General features: G+C 36.3%; 1 protein-coding gene and 1 pseudogene across 1 annotated transcript; both read left to right on the forward strand.

Moving 5' to 3' along the window:
* Positions 1-224: 224 nt before the first annotated feature.
* On the forward strand, positions 225-10,466 carry LOC138314718 (major facilitator superfamily domain-containing protein 4A-like; annotated as a pseudogene).
* Positions 10,467-11,847: 1,381 nt separating this feature from the next.
* Positions 11,848-17,373, forward strand: LOC138316484 (sodium-dependent glucose transporter 1A-like). The gene is made up of 4 exons (XM_069258177.1): positions 11,848-11,925; positions 12,634-12,702; positions 13,489-13,774; positions 16,253-17,373. Exons 1-4 carry the CDS (start codon positions 11,848-11,850, stop codon positions 17,365-17,367), a joined length of 1,548 nt encoding a protein of 515 aa, XP_069114278.1. The 3' UTR covers positions 17,368-17,373.
* The last annotated feature ends 3,489 nt before the right edge of the window (positions 17,374-20,862 follow it).

A 20,862-nucleotide genomic window follows, 5' to 3' on the forward strand; every position in this document is an offset into this window, starting at 1 on the left:
TATTAACGTAAACTACGCTTGACTGCTTCTGTGCTGCAATCAGTAGCCAGCTAATTTTACTTACATCTCCTTTACTATAAAGCCAACAATGCTTAGCCATTTCCCTGTTTCGAGTGGTCATGATATAGAGAAACAAGAGCCCATGCAATCTTACTTATGTTATCACACATGTATATTGCCAGCTGTTCCCGCGCTCAACATTATAAACTGAAGCAGACGACAGAGCCAAACTACCAGGTAGACAGTTTATACCTGTCGGAGACTTTACATCTGTGTAGGCTGGACCTATAGTGGCTGGTAACTCATATATTGTTACACTATGACTGCGCTTAATCATAATGTCCCCAAGATCAATACAAATGAATGGGACATCCACACAGTTTCATCATCACCACGCCTCCAGAATGATAGTGACCAGATAGACTCTAGCCAATGGCGATGCATTCGAGCGTGGAAGAGATTCCGGCGACGGTTGGGGACAGATAAAGTATTCAAAGCAAAAGTGTATTATAGTGCGTGTATATATTTTGCTTTTTTCGTCATCGTAAGTATGATTTAATTTTATCCTTGCCTTTTTTCGTATTTATTGCATTTTAAGCTACGTCTTCGGTCAGCCTATTATGACCTTGTAGTTTATCAAGTTTAGTGACGTAGTGAAGAGCGTGCTAATATGCTAACAATCTGTGAACTTGAAATCTTAATCTCTCTGCTGGGATCTGTCAATTTCTCAATACTCATATCACTAAGTAATGAAAGATACGCTATCGTTATAAATCGACTCAAAATTGGAAAATATAAATATGGAAGAAAAAAGGCTGAAGAAAGAAAGGTCATGACAGCAAACAAGTTAAGTATATAAAATAAAATACAACAAAGGTTTTATTTGTTATATATATATCAACTTTCCTAGATTTCCGTAGATGAATTACAAAACATTGATAAGTTGAATTACAATTTTGGTTTTATTAGTTTAACAGCAAGGGTCATTTAAGGACGTGCCAGGTATATTGATGGAGGAAAACCGGAGAACCCGGAGAAGAACCAACAACCAGTGGTCAGTACCTGGTAACTGCCCCACATGGGATTCGTTCATGACTCAGAGGTAGAGGGCTTGTGGTAATATGTCGAGACATCTTAACCACTCGGCCACCGAGTTGAATTACATCATATTGTAGACTATGGTAGTCATTTTTTCCAAGAACTGCACATATAACATAGATAATAAATGCCATTACTTTATAGCAATTTCAAATACATACATTGCCATTATAATGCTTCGGTATCAATGTATTAAACATCCACGGCGTACATGCGTATTTCCACATGACTGTGTTTATTTCTGGCTTATAAAATCAGCACTGAAACTATGCTATGTAAACCTTCGGAACAATACGAAGGTTACCCACAAACCTTTGATGTTGAATTTATAAGACATGGTAATGCTGATGGGATGCAAAGAAGGCAAATTATAAAATCAATGTATAACAGCAAAAAAATCGTTAGAAGCCCATTTTTTTTTATTTCAGTACGGAATATAGCAGCTGTTTCAATACCAAAACAGACTATCTAAATATTGTAAATATTTATGTGAACTTGACAACATAGTTTATGTCTTTCAACACTATATACTTTTCTCTTTTTTTGGGGGGGGGGGGGGGTCGATACAAGTGACGAAACATTAAAATCATGTACAAACCACACGATAACATGTATTTAGATAAGGTAATGCCGTTGGGATTTCTAATTAATAGTGAGTCGAACTCATGTTATGTCTTGACTTAATGTTTAAATAACTATGCTCTGCTGGTTACTGTTTACTAACGTCCTATTAACAGCCAAGGTCATGTAAAGACGGTCTCCCATGTATGCGGTGCGTAGAGGGTGAAGTGCGAGGTGCGTGTTTTTGTATAGTGGAACTGTTGTCCTTTTAATAGTCCTATATTACTGAAGCATGCTGGCGGAGACACCATGCAACACACCCCACCCGGTCACACTATACTGACAACGTCCCACTTCCGTTATGCTGAGCGCTAAGCAGGAGAAGAAACTACCACTTTTATAGACTTCTCGGCAAGAGGACAGGACCAAGAGCCTACATCACAGAGACGAACGCACAACATGTACATATGTTGCATTGGTTGATTAAACTTAAAATAATGCTCTTATATCAAATATGGTCATTTAAAGACCCACCCACCTGTATACTGATGTGTTGCGTGAGTGGATGTTTGTATGTTTTAGATGCCTTTATTGTGTCTCTTTGTGATAAAAAAGTGTTATCTCAATGGAGCACGCACAGAAATGCTATCAGTAAACATGTTTGTGTTGTGTAGTAATTGCTTAACGTCCTATCACTACCAGGTCATATAAGGGCGATCTTAACTGTGAACGATTTGATATTTTGGAACGCTGTGGTACGAGCTAAATTAAGGATCTTATCTTTTCTCTTCTTCCTAACTGACTTTATCTTTCCTTGTTTGTTTGTTTGTTTGAGTTTTACGGCCCATCGACAACTAAGGTCATTTAGGGCCAAACTACAAGTCATGCATTAATATCAGGATAAAAGTTCAGGGTAAGAAAAAGCAAGTAAGGACTAAAACAGATTGTAAACGTTAATTTGATAAAAAAAGAAGGTTTGCATGGGTTAAATAAATTTGGCTAAAACACATGAGAAAACTCATGCACAATGTTGATGAAACGATGAAATGTTGAGTTGATACGATGTATGATGAAAAAACGTTCATATTTTGCTTAAAATACCGATCTCTTTGAGATAATTAAAAATACGATCATGTCTCACGGCATGAAACAAAGTGTACATGTCGGAGATATCGTAGTATTTATCTCGTATGTGTTTAAAATCAATACAATGCAATAAAATATGCTCCACTGTGAGAGGAGAATCACATGCATGGCATGTAGGAGGATCCTCCCCTCTCAATAGATAGGAATGTGTAAAATATGTGTGTCCAGTTCGGAGCCGAGAGAGTACAACTTCCTCTCTGCGGTTTCTCCGACTGGACAGTTTAGGATGAAGTGTAGGTTGAATTTTAAACAGTTTATTGTTTGTTTCGGTAGACCACCTTTGTTGCCAATGGTGTTTGATGGCTGACTGAATTGAAGGTTTGATGTCGGTGTATGGTAGTTTCAAATCTGTTTGTGCTAGGCGAAGAGCAGTCTTAGCTGCTTTATCAGCCTGTTCATTCCCCTTTATACCCACATGACTGGGAATCCAGAGATAAGTAATTTGACTAATGCCTCCCTTGGCGCCGCCTCACTTTTGGCCTTGAGTTGAGCGTTCGCCCCTGTGAGGAAGGCTCTGGGTTATGTGCCCTGGCCGAGATACACCAAAGTCTATAAAGGTGGTCGTTACTGCTCCTGTTAAGTGCTCAGCATATAGGAAGTTGGACGACTGGTTCGCCCGTTGTCAGTATAATGTGACCGGGTTGGGTGTGTTGCTTGGTGTCTTCGGCGGCATGCTCAGTGATATAGCACTTTAAAAAGGGCAAACAGTTCCACTATACAAGAAGACACAACATGAATATATACCGCACTCTCCCCAAACACGCACCTCGCACGACATACACGCAATACACCGCATACATGGGAGGCCGTCCTTACATGACCATAGCTGTTAATAGGACGTTTATGAATCAATCAAACATTTTGTTAGTTTGATTAATTAACGTCCTTTAATGTGTCAGATGTTCGACATATTAGAGCAATAATGCTATTGTTAATGGTTTAGTTATGGTTTTTATTTGCTAACCCTCTACCAACTTGCAAGATCGTGAGACATGTCTTTAATGTCTGTTAAATAATGGCCGCTGAAACTTTTCCACAACCAACAACGACTGGTCAGTTCGTTATGGCCGTTTATGTTTAATTGACTGCTGATCATTTTAAGTTTAAGTACCTTGATAAGAAATTGTAAGAACATTATGTTATGCTATTTAAGAGTGCAATCCAAAAGATATCAAACTTGTGATCGAGTAAGTAGTATGAGGGTAAATCTCCAATTTAGCCATAATGCTAAATTCCAATTGGTTAGATGTAATGTTAACATTTTATATCGCGTAATATTTCCACACACACAAGGAGAACCCCTTAATTAGATTATTGTGATAAACAGCTCTGTTGCTATATCAAAAGTTCAAAATGAAATTGGATCAATGAATTTAATATGGAGAGATACTTAAATCCCTAACCAAATGCCCCACTGCAAAGGTTAGTTAACAGCCACAGAGAACATTCGTGACAACAGCTTAAAGTTTACTGAAGCACAGACAGTTGTTAGACACTACGTGATGTTCTGGTGCGGTGACAATTGGACGCAGTGAATATTTATGTTCACGTTTCTTTTGTACTATATCTGGGTTTCAAAGTGAGAGTTAAACCATCATTTAGCTTGCGCATGCTTATCACATTGAAATATTGAGAAACTGAATTTAGTACCTTATTTTTTTCTAAATGCTTTTTTACCTGTCTCAAAACACCATATATGCTATGAAATTAAGTTGATCGTCGATCATATGTGAAGGCTTTGGGTTCTGTTAAATTATCACGAAATGTCAACCAAATAGTGTTTGTTATTATTAATATGCTTCTCGCGAAGGATCGGGGAAAACGAATGACTTTGTCAATGTTACCGGTAAAAAGTTTCCGATTGCGTGGATAGTTGATGTACGTCCTACCAACAGCTGGGGCTATTTAGGACGACTGCCCCTGTTTGAAATGTGTTTATGTGAATACTTGTGTATTTTGGGAGGTTGCATCTCTTTGCAATAGAAACTCTAGCCCATTATATTTTATAAAAGCATACCGCTTGATACACCTGACAGCACACTCCACCCTATCACATTATACCGACAATGGGCCAACCAGTCGTTCCACTTCTTTTATGCTGAACACTAAGTGGGAGCAGAAACTACCACTTTTACATGTTATAATGTGTCTAGGCCAAGGGACAGAAATTCCTCACATGGTCGAACGCTCAACTGAAGGCCAAACGTGATGCGATGTCAAGAGAGATAATAGGAAGTCAGTTAGGAGGAAGTGAAAATATAAGATCATAAGATATTTTTTTTTTATCTTTGAAGGGTTGGATAAAGGGTCAGTTTGGCCCCTCATTTCCTGATCTTCGACTCATATGTGATGTGGATATAGAAAAAGGGTCATGGATAGTGACAACCTTCTACATTGGGTATACGTTTGGATCCGTTCTAGAAGGCTTCCTGTACAACAAGGTCAATCGGAAAATACTTTTCTGTGCATGTCTATCTATTCTTGCCGCCATGGTTGCTGTTATTCCTTGGTGTTTCCGGTTTGAAGCTATGGTAGCTGCTCACTTTGTGCAAGGAGCTATGGAAGGGGTGCTAGATCCAGGTGAGATAATCAATAATTTACCTACAATTTTAAAGAAATTGCTTCACATTTGCAACGAATGATATTTCAAAGAAAATATTTCAAAGGATAAATAGGTTGTTTTAACAAAGGCAATAGTGCCTTGCGAAACAGACGTTGACAAAATGAATTTGTTTCAACTATGAGTATCAACATATTGAACATGTGTATTTACTAAAATTTCTTTTAAATTCCATTTAACCTTAGAAGTAAGTGTCATTTACTGTCCATATTGTCTGCATTACTGGTTTTTTTCTCAGGACCTGTGTACGTTACCTTCTTTATTAAATATACATCTAGTCCCAATTTTGAATTTGGTGGATATAGCAAAAATATTTCGCACATTATGAAAGCGTATTTCCGTTATATTTTCACTCCTTAATCATCAAATGATTAAATGTTATTGTAAACGATATGTTTGAAATATACTAGTTAAATTAAAACGTAATAAATATAAATGCATAATTGCGAAAACGTTTATAAGGTACAGAATTCCATATCTTCCTAAAATACCATAAACGTACATATTTTGACAGTAATTATATATCAGCACTTTTCACACCAGACGTCTTTGTTCTAATTTCAATTTCTATATGTCGTCAGCGTAGCAATTGTTATCAATGCTTGACTTCATAAATGCACTAACAGAATCCGTTTTTCGCTTAATTGTACCAATTAAGCATAACCGTATAGATGATCTATGATATACTATATACATATCCTTCAACTTCACCCCAGATTATATGACAAGATTGAATAGGTCATATTTCCATATATATTTTAGTATGATTATCTTGTGTAATCATGGGCTATATATAAAGGTCAGTGGCCGATTTTAAATCTGACTGATAACTGTAACCTCTGTATGTAATCTAGGGCACGGATAAACAATAATCCATTCCTTTACCTGCAGTACAGTAGGGTCCCTCGGAATCGGTGAAATGTTAATAAAATAACTGATAACGGGACACCCAGACGAGACGTCCCGCTCCCTTATGTTGATATAATGCTGAGTTCTAAACTATAGGGTGTCTATCGGCCATGGGACATAACCCGGAACATTCGTCACATGGGCGAACGCTCAATTCTAGGCCAAAATGTGACTCGGTGTCAAGGGAGACAGACGTTAGCAAGAACAAGCCATTTAGTTGGAATGACAAGAGTAAAGATATATTCCAAATTTATGATCATGAATGGGGACAACATGGTCAATTCAATTACTCTACCTATATACAGTATAGGACAAACTTGTATATATATATATATATATTGAATAACATTAAATTCTCAGTGTCCGGTAAACATATAGAAAAATAAAAAAATGAAACACGTTGTTAGTTTAGCATGACTAAACTATGCTAAACTAACAACGTGTTTCATTTTTTTATTTTTCTATATATATATATATATATACGAGTGAAAAATAAATTACATGAAAGAAATAGTTTACAACTCTGTTAACTTTGTGGGAACATAATGGTATAATTTATTAACGCCGAGGTAATTAGGGGCCATGACGGTTGGGTTGTTAAAGGGGTTTCAACATATTACCACTATTCTTCATACTCAGGTGTACGTGTTTCAAACTGAGCTCCCATGCATGTCACGTCCTTGCATGGTCTGCCAACCAAACCTGTCTATAAAAATAAAAGTTAAGCTATGGGTAAAGGTGAACGTGGGCATAATTCTTGTCTTAATGCTACATGCACTGAATATTAATTCACTTCATATAAATATTAAATAATTATATGCATAAATAAATAAGTAATTTTTTTCTGTGTTTTAAAACGCTTACAAAATAATGCATGATGTAAAAGACATAAAATATAGCAACAAAAGCTTTTTTTTCAATCGCAGGGTCCTCAATGGAAACATAAGAACATTTCATATAGAGTTGCCTCCCCTTCACTGTTTATTTTCTGATGCTGTTCTCTCATGGATTGGATTTAAATCCACACATTATAAGTATAATTTGTATCATATACATATTATTTTTATTTTCAGGCGGCAATGCGGAAATTTTAAGGATATGGGGAACTAAAGGAGGAAGAACAGCGATATTAGGAATGAACTTTGCATTATCTGTTGGAAGTGTCATATCACCATTAGCGACTGCACCATTTCTAGCCAAACGTCACAAAATTAACACCACCATGTCGGATATTCAAACAAATGGTAGTGATACTGCGTATATTAATCTTCAAGGAATTCATCACATGGTATACCACGACAACACATCTGTGCCAGAAAATGGGTCTTTGTATCTTGAGTTTGAAAGGAATATTTCTAAACTTATCCATGTAGAAGAATCATATCCAGTAACTAAATTATTTATAGCATTTTCCTTAACTGCGATTGTATCTTTTACAACGGCGTTGACATTTATGCTTTTGAATATGTTTATGCCAGAAACCGCAAGTGGAAAAGGCGAACTCAAATCCATGGACGATTCAACAAAAAAGAAACTTGTGAGACCTTTACCTCAACGTATGAAAATTATCTCTTTATTGGTTATAGCGGCAAGTTTATTTACATTCAACGCCATAGACGAAGCTTTTATTGCCTATTTATCAACATTCTGTGTCACATTCTTTAACTGGACAAGTTCTAGTGGAGCCTTAGTTACGTCACTTTTATTTATTTCCAACTTGTTCACAAGATTAGTGTATCTCGTTATTTCTAAATGGTTGAATACGTTAGTGTGTGTAGGCATTCACGGCTTTGCAATGTTCATCGCTTTGTTAGGTTTCCTGGTCATTTCACTTCATACATATGAAACAGGTGTGTGGATATTCGTACCTTTATTTGGATATGGAAAAGCCGTATTGTTTGCCCTATTGTTTAGTTGGACTAATGAATACCTAACACCGATGACAGGAGAAATTTCGTCAGCATTTTTTATTTCCGCAATGGTGGGAAGTTCATTAAATCCATTACTACTCGGTTACCTAATGAAACAAGTTGCTACCATTTGGTTTGGATATCTTTTTGCTATCGAAGGTGCAGTATTAGTCTTCCTCTACGTTATAGGACTAATTGTAACTAAATATATAACCCGTCAATATGGTGGAGTTTTTAAAATGAAAGAGGGTGAGAATGATGAGTATTCAACAAGATTGTGATTCGATTAATCTCTATTGATTACAATTTAGGAAATAAATTTGTTCGAAGAAAATGGGAAACCCGTTTAAAAACTTGGTTAAATTGATTCATTCTCCGAATTCATCTGGAACGTTTTGCGAAACCCAGCTATGTTTACAATTATGAATCGTAATCTTTTTATTATCCCCCGCTTTTTCTGAAACGAGGGATATTAATTTGGGTTTGTCTGTCCGTCCGTCTGTCACACTTCGTTTCCTTGCAATAACTGTAACAAATGTAAACCGATTTTCTTCAAGTTTGGTGACAAGGTTAAATGCCTTAAGGGCTCGGCCAAGTTCGAACGCGACTATCGATGGACCTTATTTAGCGCAGTTATGGCCCTTTGAATTACTAAAAACGTCATTTTCTGTCATTTCCGTGCAATTAGCGTAACAAATGTAAACCGATTCTCTTCAAACTTAGTAACAAGGTTAAATACCTTAAGGGTTCGGCCAAGTTCGAATGCGACTTTCAACAGACCTTATTCATCGGAGTTATGGCCCTTTGCTTAAATAAAAAAAGTCAGTTTATGCCACTTCCGTACAATAACCGTAATAAATAACAACCAATTTTTTCAAACTTGGTAACAAAGTTAAATGTCTTAAGGGCTTGGTCAAGTTTGATCGCCATTAGCGACGGACCTTATTTAACAGAGTTATGGCCCTTTAATTTAGTAAAAAAAAAGTCATTTTCTGCCATTTCCCTGCAATTAATCTAAGAAATATTAACCGATTTTCTTCAAACTTGGTCACAAGGTCAAATGCCTTAAGTTCGATTGCCATTATGTAGTGGAGTTATGGCCCTTTGATGTACTAAAAACGTCATTTTCTGTCATTCACTGTGCAATAATTGTAATAATTGTAACAAATGTAAACCGATTTTCTTAAAAGTTAGTATCGAAGTTAAATGCATTAAGAGCTCAGCTACGTTTAATAGTCACTTTCAGCGGACATTATTTTACACATCTTACTTCCGAATAAGACTTTATTCTGTGATGCATGCTACCTCATGTGATATACCTCTGTATATGTTTCTTTTATTGTTATTTATTTGTTACAACTCAGAATAGCTCTACTGAGCTAAAGTTGCTTTGTTGTAAAATATGACTTCATTAAATGGCTGTTAAAAGGACGGCAAATCTAAAAAAAAAATATTATTAAAAGCTTATCATGCTCTCTCTGAAACATTGACACACACCACAAGTTAACACACTACATACATGGGAATACCTGTTAATGACCATGAATGTTATAACCAAACCTAACTCTGTACCTATCGTCAAGTTTGTCCTTGACACCACTTCGCTTTTGGCCTTGAAGTATGCGTTCGACTCTGTAGGGTGGCTCTAGGTTCTGTCCCCTGGCCATGACACATCTTGGTCTATTAAAAAGCAGTTGACACTCTTGTCTATCAATGACACCGCACAAAATACTCCTACATGTTACAATATACAGACAGGCCGGGGTATGAACCCAGAGTGGTCAATCATTCAATATCTTTGCTTTGATTGATTAGATTAGCGTCCTTTACCAGCTGAGGTTATTTAAGGAGGCCTTCCATGTATGCGGTGTGTTACGTGAGTGAAGTGCGTGTGTTTGACATCTGTATATTCTATTTTATCGCGAGGATTTTAAAGTATGTGTACTTTCGAATGTTCTCATTGATATAATTGATAGTGTTTTCCGCTTTTAGAAGGTTATGCACTCTTCATATCATATCTCTAACCTTGGATACATATTAGTAAACAGTACTTTATACAATAATTTTATCTGTATGCATCGATTACGGCTGTAATGTGTACAAGTGTTAGGCCCGTGACCTTGATTGCGACTATCAACCTCTTGAATGTCGATATTCTATGTTATGTACGCAATATAACTGTTGATGATGAGGATTTAATAATGATTGATATAAATAAATTAACTTGAAACTTTAAACACTATTTATGATGTTTAAGAACAATGTATACAAAATTGATTTTGGTCTAAAATAAAAGCTACGAAAATCATATTCTTATGAAATATACTGATTTCTCAGTATTTAAAAACAAACCTGCTTATTGTGATGAAAGTGTGATGTCACAGTGGACTATATCAGAAATTTAATCTATCGAATAAAGCGAGGAAAATGCTACATACCTCCGCCTTTATGCGATATCGTGATATCCACGTGGTCATTGTGACTGATATGGCCCTCGTAGGATAATAACCAGGATACACGATGGTGTTAACTCGTTGAATTTCTCTCGATCAAGTCTTGTACTAGCCACATTATAATTACAAAACAGCTGATTATTCCTGTATACGTCTTCGTTTTAATTCACTGACAAAATTATAACTCTTCACAAATCTACTTACTACATATATGGACGTAAATATCAAAAGGCCTTGTTCGCGTCGCCAAGCTCTGGTCAACGACCGCTGTATGACCGATGTTCTGTGCGTGCATTCGGCATGCATGCGGTTTAGGAAGCAAGTTGATATATGTCCACTCGTGATACCCGTAACTATCATAAACTATCATATATACATCGATAAATTAGGACAAAAAGATAGGAAACTACGTCCAATCATTGAGTTACCATACTCCCCAAATGTAGCAAGTGGTTGTACTTTGCTTCTTTGTTGAAGAATAACCCAAAGTAGTCCAAATGTTCTGGCGATCTTACTATAGACAATAGTTACATAAAAATATTTGAATTTAGCTTAAAATAAAGAGGGAGTCAAAACCAAAAATGCTTTACCTGCTGGGCAGTCTTAGTGTCACATTTTACGTATAATCATAAATACGGATTAATATTTATCTTGTTTGCCATTGTTCACTGAACACTTAGCTGTTATTCTACTATTTAGTGATATTCTCAGAAAATTTCGTCTGTTATTCTGTCCAGTGTCTTCGAACTATAATAGAAAAAATCGTACAATTGAAAATTTGCCTTTGTCTAAAGGTAAGAATTCAATCGGATATATCGCCAAACATTTCAGTTTGGTATCAAAATAGAGCTTTTAACTTTCGTTTTTGACAAATACGTGTACAATCTTTTAAACAGACAGCCTAGCACGCACGAGACATCCATACATGTATCTGCCTTGACAGAATGGTACAATCCTTTATCTAACCGACCACTTAGCCAAGGTTACAATGATAACCGTATTGTAAACGTGATATAACAGTTGTGCAACTATAGCATGGTATAAATAGACGAAAAATGATGAGATTAATTGTCCAGCTTTGTAAAATTGTTGAATCGCAACTGTTTGTGTGTATGTAGCTTAACATTGCATTGTCTAGGGAATACAAATAATGGAACAGCCAACAAAGAAAGATGGAACTATTCCGGCCGTTAATCGAGATAATGAACAAAACATGAACGTTGATGTGGTAGACAACATATCAAATAATGGAAAATGTTGTGAATGGGCTAGATCTTTCAGCAAAACCGGCCGTAAATTTCGATCGGATATTAATTTTCAACATAAGATGCTCTACTCCGCCTGTCTTTGTTTTTCATGTTTCATGATTGTAAGTATGAACCATTTTACAATTACAGTTTACTAATCAGTAATCATTTTTATCGTCAAAAAATCGTAACATTCGGTATTTTCATCCAGAATTTTTGGTGTGTGATAAAAAAATGCAAACCTATGAAATTTAAGACAAGGCTTGGTTTGGTTAATTAGATGTACATTCTTTATGTGCTATAACAGCCAGGGTTATATAAGGACGGCCTCCAGTGTGTGTGGTGTTTTGTTTATGTGAAGTGTGTGTTTTAGGAGACTGAAAACAAGGCGGTCCTCTTTTAATTTCTAAACGAACCAAATTTCGCATTGTTACATAAAACGCTAATTAGAGCAAAATGTGTAGTGCCCATTTAAATTAAAGCATGACGATACGAAACAGGAAGTGCAGAGAAGAGCAACGAATTTTTTTTTTTATTGTTTTGGAGTCCGGTAATGGTTATCCTTATTCAGATCGTGTATCGATAATTAAAGTTACAAAATATTATGTATACAATTAATGCGTTATTTATACAAGAACATTCAATAGAGTAATGAACCGGATGAAAATTAATTGATTCTATTTTTGAAGCTCGTCAATGCTGAAGTAGGCATAGTGCTGGAATTAGTGACATTTATCAAACTGAAAGTGTTCACAATGGTATGTCTTAATGGTAAAACAACGACAACGCAAGATACATTTTTCAAACAATGAAAGAAATGCCTCCCCTGAATGCTACACGATAAGTGGATTGGCAGTACGTCAGTATGAACAAATTAGGCACTATTTGTCTCCCATAAAATTAACGCCATATTTGCCTGCAAAAATGAACATATCACTGCTACTTATATATATTATATACAGATATAACGTTTCAAATTTAACCAAATTTGCAGATTTTTCTTCATAAATAGCCTCGAAGCATTCAGAAATGTATCAATGTTGGGGATTTTAGCCAATCTGTTGTAAAGATCAGCTATGCTTTCTTTGTTAAAAGCATACCGGTCCTCTTAGGTTTTTTGTGGTGATAAATTCTCCTTAACAAATGCTGGATTGTGATTGCGTTTAGAGTGAGTAGAGGAGTACACGTATTGTTACAAGTTACCATGTTCCATTGCCACTAAAAACCAACCAAGAAAGGAACATTTGTGTGTATAACATTTCGTGACATCTTTACTTTCACATTAAGTATTAATGTTAACCTTTTGTAACTGGGTCACAAAATCATACGCGAGGAGATTTTTTTTAGCTAAAAAGTCTTTAGCGTAATTATAGTAAGACGCCACTACATACATATAAACGTACCCCGCATTCCACCCAGCCAAGACACCACATACAAGGGAGACCGTTCTTACATTACCTTGGCTGTTAATAGGACGTTAATATAATACAACAAATCAAACCAATTGAACAACTTAAGACCATGTTTCTCGCATTCTGTTACAGGGTTATGGAAAAGGTCAATTCGGTCCAGCCTACATCGACTTAAGGATCATCAGTAACACTGGATTGGAGCAAGGATCTTGGATTCTAACGTCATTATTCATTGGCTATTCCATGGGCTCTGTGCTGGAAGGACTACTGCATGACCGAGTTGACCGGAAATTGATGTTTAGCGCATGTTTGTTTATTTGGTCTCTCGTGATAGCTGCTATTCCTTGGTGTTCAATTTTTGAGGCAATGCTTAGCGGTTATATATTGATAGGAATTCTACAAGGAGTTCTTGACACTGGTAAGTCTAGATACTGGATTGGACCCGATATGATTGTATCGCAGGCACTTGCAGATTATTATATAAAAGTTGCTGTAAAAAGTATAACGGTTTTTTGTTTTAACCCTGGCTACTGGTTAACTCTATAGACCAAGGATAGCAACTCCGCTACGAGGAAATAGACACCCACCCTACTTCGATTTCCCACGCAGTTGTGAGTTTGTGTCCAAAAACTTAATTAACACTAGGGTTCTTAAATTATTTTGCTGTTGCTATGACGTTAGGTTTAACCAATCATGTAGTAGAATACAATATTGCAAACAGACACACGTGCTGCAGTAGTATCTTAACACTTGCCTATCTTATTTGCATAAAACGCCAGAGGTGCAAGACATGTGTAATTTAGAATGACCCAACAGTGCAGTATGTGTTGACCATTACCTGTCACTTTCTAGGTCATTGTATATACAGGACTACTATATCCTTTATATTACTTGATAAAACATATAAAGTTGCAATAGCCGTTTTCCATTGCCACGAGTTCTTTACCTTCTTGGAGGGAACGATATGATTTACCTCAGCTCCATTTCAAGTTTCGGTTTCAAGTTTGTTCTGAAGTTGTCCAGCCTGATTGAACTTTTAAGTGTGAGAATTATACTAAAGCTCAACCTTGATTTTGAAAATTACACACTGCTACAGATACTTGTATCGTGCCGTATAGTTCCGCATCATTCGGTCTTTGGTTCTTTCTGATACATTTTTATAGATGTAGTATTAACTGTAAGCTAGTAACTTGTTTGTTTGTTGGTTGATTAATTTACGTCCTATTAACAGCTAGGGTCATGTAAGGACGGCCTCCCATGTATGCGGTGTCTTCTTGTATAGTGGAATTGTTGCCCTTTTTATAGTGCTATATCACTGAAGCATGCCGCCGAAGACACCAAGCAACACATCCCACCCGGTCACATTATACTGACAACGGGCGAACCAGTCGTCCCACTCCCTGTATACTGAGCGCTATTAAACAAGAGCAGAAACTATCATTTCTATAGACTTTGGTGTGTCTCGCCAAAGGGACAGAACCCAGAGCCTTCCTCACAGGGGCGAACGCTCTACTCAAGGCCAAAAGTGAGGCGGTGCCAAGGGAGGCATTAGGAAATATAATGTCAGTTTGGCAGAAGAGAAAAGATAAGATCCTAAATTTAGTCGCCTTTTACGATCATGCAATGGGGGCAGCAGGTACAATTCTAACGCCCTACCTGCAGAGCCAAGCTAGTAACTTTTGGGATTCTACAAAATTGCCAAATTATTCTAGACGTCTAATTTAAAATCAAAAGCCGTTTCGAATAAGGTATGTAATTTAAATCTTCATAAAATGCACATGCAGTATGCAGTGGATTGGTCGCTGAACATTTTTAAGTGCTTATCTTAAAGATGCTCCACCGCCGACAGAGCATAAATGATATTCATCATTTGAACAATAATTGGTGTTAAATCGTATATAGATATGTCTAATTAACACAAAAAAAATACAAAATAATTTATTTTGCCTTTGGTGCATGAGCAATCAGTACTTTATTCCATATAGGATATAGTGCCACGGAATTTTTTCGGGATGCAATTAATTATTTTTTATATTTTCAACTTTAAGTAAAATTAGAAGCTCAAATTTTTCAATGGCGGTAATGGTGTAAATTAAGTAACTTTTGTAACAGAAGAAAAATACTTAATCTTCTGCTCCTGTTTTGAATAGTGAAAAATACCATTTGTCAGCGGTGGAGCATCTTTAACATTGACTTTCTTAAGTCTGTTAAATCTTTTCAAAATTTCTGTCTTTCAGTTTGGTAAGTACATACGAGTTGCCTCCCATGAAACAAAAATGACACACGTGTCTATACTGCATAGTTAGATACAAACCAGTATTAAAATGAGAGAGAGTACTTGCTGCTACCTTACTTGATATCCGTTTCCTTGATCAATCACGTGTCTAAGCCACATATAGGTCCCAGTGTGCAATGTGTTGCATGTCTGTGTGCTTTGGACGACTGCGCTATGTCCGTGTTGTGTGTCAATCGCAGTGAAGCTTACTACCAAAGCCACAGGAAGAAAAACACATCCACATTGAAAAGTAACACAAAAGTACAACGGTGAAACCAGCTGTCGCGCACCATTTATTCTGAATCTTTTGGTCATAGAGTAGAAACTGACATTTTTGTTGTGTATTGAGACTGAATCCAAATACCTCCTCATAGAATGATAAACTCCAGGCTAAAAACCAGCTGTTGAGCAGCAGATGCAATACTAACTAATTGGTGTTATTACTCGTCATTACAAGTTAACACAGAGTAATAATTTCAAATCACCGTAGCAAACATCAACCAAAGCACGACAAAATAACTAACTTATAAGATAGATATGCTATTTCTAATTAATTAAATATCGGTTGATTAATGTAATGTAATACCGTTAATATATATATCTTATTATTCTCTCCTGCAGGTTGTAATACTGAAATGCTGCGAGTATGGGAGAAAAGAGGACGTGAAGCGATTCTGAAAATGAATTTAATTTTCGCCGTTGGAAGTGTAATAGCACCGTTGTTGGTAGCCCCGTTTTTGATGGACCCAATGCATGGAGACTCGATTAACTACACGACCAATGGTTCACACAATGTAGTCTTTACGCCGAATTCATTTAGCCACGAGCAAAAAGATGCAAGAAACAGTTCCATGCAAACCAATTTAAATATTTCGAATGAAGAAAGGTTTCCAGACTTCCTTGCACAATCTGCAGAATCAAAGTCAGATATATACATTCCGTTTTCAATAAGTGCTGCTCTTTCACTGTTTGCATCGTTAATGTTCTTGGCGTCATATGCATTATATAAATCAGAAAGCACTTGCCAAATAAAGAAAGGAAATAAACAGCGAAAGACTAGAACTCTACCCACTCCTATTATGCTATGCGCGCTTTTACTGCTGAATGCATTATTTTTCTTTTACTGTGGCATAGACGAGGCTTATACGGCTTTCCTTCCTACTTATTGTGTGGAACATTTTCATTGGTCAAAGCAAGAGTCAGCCTTTTTGACGTCGTTGGTGTTTATATGTATACTCGTTTCTCGAGTATTGGTAGTTATATTCGAAAGATGGATTAACACCCTGTTTTTCATAGGAATCAATTTTGTAGTCATGTTTATCTCTATCGTAGGACTTTTAATTGTATCATTATTTAATTTTGATACCGCCCTCTGGTTCCTTTGTCCATTGTATGGATTATCAAAATCGTGTCAGTTTGCCTTGTTATTAAGTTGGTCCAATGAGTTTATAACACCAATGACCGGTAAGATATCGGCTGGGTTTTTCGTCACAGCGACATTAGGTTGTGCATCAAACCCAGTAATCCTTGGACTGTTGATGAAAAATGACCCTGTGTGGTATTGTTACCTGTTTCTAATTGAAATTGTTGCTGCCCTGATAATATACACATTTTGTTTGTTTTTAACAAAGTACATCGTACGTAACTATGGCCAATCCTACGATGCCGAACCCGATATTGTGAAAGTTGGATATTCAGAGAATGATAAATTTCTTGATGAGAACAGCAAAGAGTGAAAATTGCAGAGGCTCTTTTATTGATTCAATAAATCATAGAAAAACTTATTCTTACGCTTATAATATTTTATAATTTGTTTGTTTGATTAAATTTACGTCCTTTTTACAGCCAGCGTCATGCAAGGACGGCCTCCAAGATGATGCGTTAAGTGTGTTCTGGGAGACTGCGGTATATTTGTGTGTTGTCTTCTTAATTTTGACATGCTACAAAAGGTACAAAGGTCTAATGTATATAATACAAATATGAAAGCAATTCTGCAGATCCTAAACTAAGTCATCTGAAATTCATAACAATGATGAAGCAAACATAACCAGTTTTTACATTGAACTATGATAATTTAGCAGATGCGAGATCCTTCAGAACATCAGGATAAACTATGATATTATGTATTTACGTTCAGAATCGTTTCATATTTTATAAATTAAATGAATCGACGAGTAAATTCATAATGAATTCCGCCAAAAGAAATTTCAGCAGAGATCGAGCTGACTGAACTGAACTCTTCATGTGTCGAGGAAGGAGTTCAATCTGACGTTAATAATGGCACGTCTTGTGTGTTTTCATGTTTCTATGTTATTTGAAGACAGATCGACGATTTCAGGAAATATTTTTCAGCATTTTCATGTAGCTAAGATAATGCAGGTAAATTATATAAATCATACAAAATATATTTTGAAGATAACTGAAAAACATATACATGTATACCTAGTCGTTACATTCATCAACCAATTACAATTAGGTATGTGTAATAACAATCTGATTAAAATACAGATCCTTTTGAACGGAGTGGTTATAAGGATCTGAATTTCAATCAGATTGGTGTAATAAAAGCAATAGAATAAATACAAACCATTCGGTTACTACACATAAGGACATCCGTTTTCTTAATAATTTTGTTGTTTGAGCGTTTTCTTAATAATTTTGTTGTTTGAGCGAGATGTACAAATTTTATGTTAGATTTCGGGGAGACGTTGTACTTCTGCTTTGAATGACAAATTGTTTGTTTGATTAATTAACGTCCTATTAAAAGTTTGGGACATGTAAGGACGGCTTCCAATGTATGCGGTATGTAGTGTGAATGAGGTGCAAGCTGCGTGTTTTGGGAGACTGTGGTATGTTCGTGTTGTCTTCTTAAATAGTTTGATTCTTACCCTTTTTATAGTGCTATATCACTGAAGTATTTTGCCGAAGACACCAAGAAACACACCCCACCCGGTCACATTAAAATGACAACGGGCGAACCATTCGTCCTACTCGATGTATACTGAGCGCTTAGCAGGAGAAGAAACTTTCACTTTTATAGACTTTGGTGTGTCTCGGCCAGGGGACAGAATCTAGAGCCTACCTCACAGGGGTGAGCGCTCAACCGAAGGCCATATGTGAGGCGGTGTCGAGGGCCGCTAGGAAGTATAAAGTCAGTTTGGAAGAAGAGAAACGATAAGATCCTAAATTTAGTCGCCTTTTACGATCATGCAATGGGGGCAGCAGGTACAATTATAATGCCCTACCTAATGACAATTACAGGAATACTGAAATGTACTCATTTATTCCGTCAAAACAATACTCATCATTTTAGCATTAATTGGCGTTTGAACATGTATATATATATCTAAAAAAAAAACATTTAAATAATTCAATTTTCTTTTGGTGCAAGCGAAATCTGTACTTGATTCCATATAGCACATGGTGCCAGGATATTTGTTCGGAATACAATTTATTATTTTTAATATTTTTTATCTTGAAGTAAAATAAGAAGCTCAAACATTTCAATGGTGGTAATGGTGTAAAGTAAGTAACTTTTGCAGTTGAAGAAAAATACTAAATCTTCTGCTCCTGTTTTCGATAATGAAAAAATACCATTTTTCAGCGATGGAACATTTTTACTAAAGAATCCAGTAAGGGTGGTTGGTTTAAGATATCGGTTTGGAATAATTGATCCTTCCCGCGATGGCCCTGCAGGTCATGGAAAGGGAGCATCAGTTACAATTATAACGCCCATCCAATATGAAACCCTGCCCTGCCAATAAACAAGCTTGTTTCCAAGCATGCTATGTTGAAAATGTGGAACCATAATTAAAAAAGTAGAAATATATAATCTAAACTAAAAACACAACTGACTGTGAAATACGGAAATAACGTTGGTTTGAATGTGTTTGATCAGTGTCAAGTACACTTCATGTCACGACTGTCTGTCCTGGATGTGATGTGTTCACTGTGTCAAGTGCTTTCAAAGCAATCTCTCAATTGATCTATAAAATCCTGAAAACCACGGATCACATACCAATTATATATACCGGTGACATATAATGGTAGGGAATTGGTAGGGATGGAGTAATCCCATGTTTGGACCATCTTTTGTTTAATTTTTCTATCAATTCTTGGATTGCTAAAAATATCATAATATAAACTTGACGTTTTCACTTGGTTCTTTATTTCACTTCTAAATTTTGCTAAAGGCAATGTTGTAGTCTTGATATTCAGCTGGACAAACGAATATATTTCGCCTTTAACAGGCAAGATATCTAGATTTATTTCATTTGTCTAATGGCAGGAGTGGCCGTACAACCTTTACTATTCGGCTATGTGATGGAAAACATTGGACTGCTATAGTTTTGCTATATGTTTTCCTATAGAATTTGTTGCTATACTTGTCTTGGTCATTATTGCTATTGTTTCAAATCGATATGTGGCGAGTCATTTTGGACAACCAACGGATTAACCTAAATAGTGACCAATATAAGGTATGGAACGATCACATCTTGTGGGAAACTCATCAAATTATAATGTTGAAACCTTGAACCTATTAAAGCGACCATTTTTAAAATTTAGTAGAAACTTTGAAAAATGCGCCTCTACAAATTCTAGCATTGAGGACTTGACGAAAAATTGCGAGAGATTGTCGGCAAAGAACTTGTCATTTGCCGTGGTTTACACATGGGATAGAAGGGTTATGGTGAAACCGCACTCGAGGAAAATAATTGTGAGTTTGGTCACGTGATGACTACCAATGAGTGCAAACGTCAATATTGATACGTTAGTATTTATTACTATGGATCAAAGAAGTACAATCAACGATACGTTTCCGGTAACACGGGATCCTTACAGAGGAATTGGACATTACAGACGATACAAATTACATGCTCTTTCGGACATTGCAGTATATCAAAGTTTAGCGCTTTTATAAATGCAAACACCTGCAAAGATGGTTACGCTTACACAAGGGTTCGATCTTTATAAGTATAATCCAATTATCTTTTGTGACAAATGAGCACTTTAAACACAGACAACAATTGTTTCTTTTAGTTAAATCAGCGACGTTAGGTTGTGCATCAACCCCAATAATCCTAGGACTGTTGATGAAAAATGACCCTGTGTGGTATTGTTACCTGTTTCTAATAGAAATTATTGCTGCCCTGATAATATACACATTTTGCTTGTTTTTATCAAAATACATCGTGCGTAACTATGGTCAGTCCTACGATGCCGAACCCGAC

The sequence above is a fragment of the Argopecten irradians genome, chromosome 2, assembly GCF_041381155.1.
Source record: "Argopecten irradians isolate NY chromosome 2, Ai_NY, whole genome shotgun sequence".
NCBI classification, from domain to species: Eukaryota; Metazoa; Mollusca; class Bivalvia; order Pectinida; family Pectinidae; genus Argopecten; species Argopecten irradians.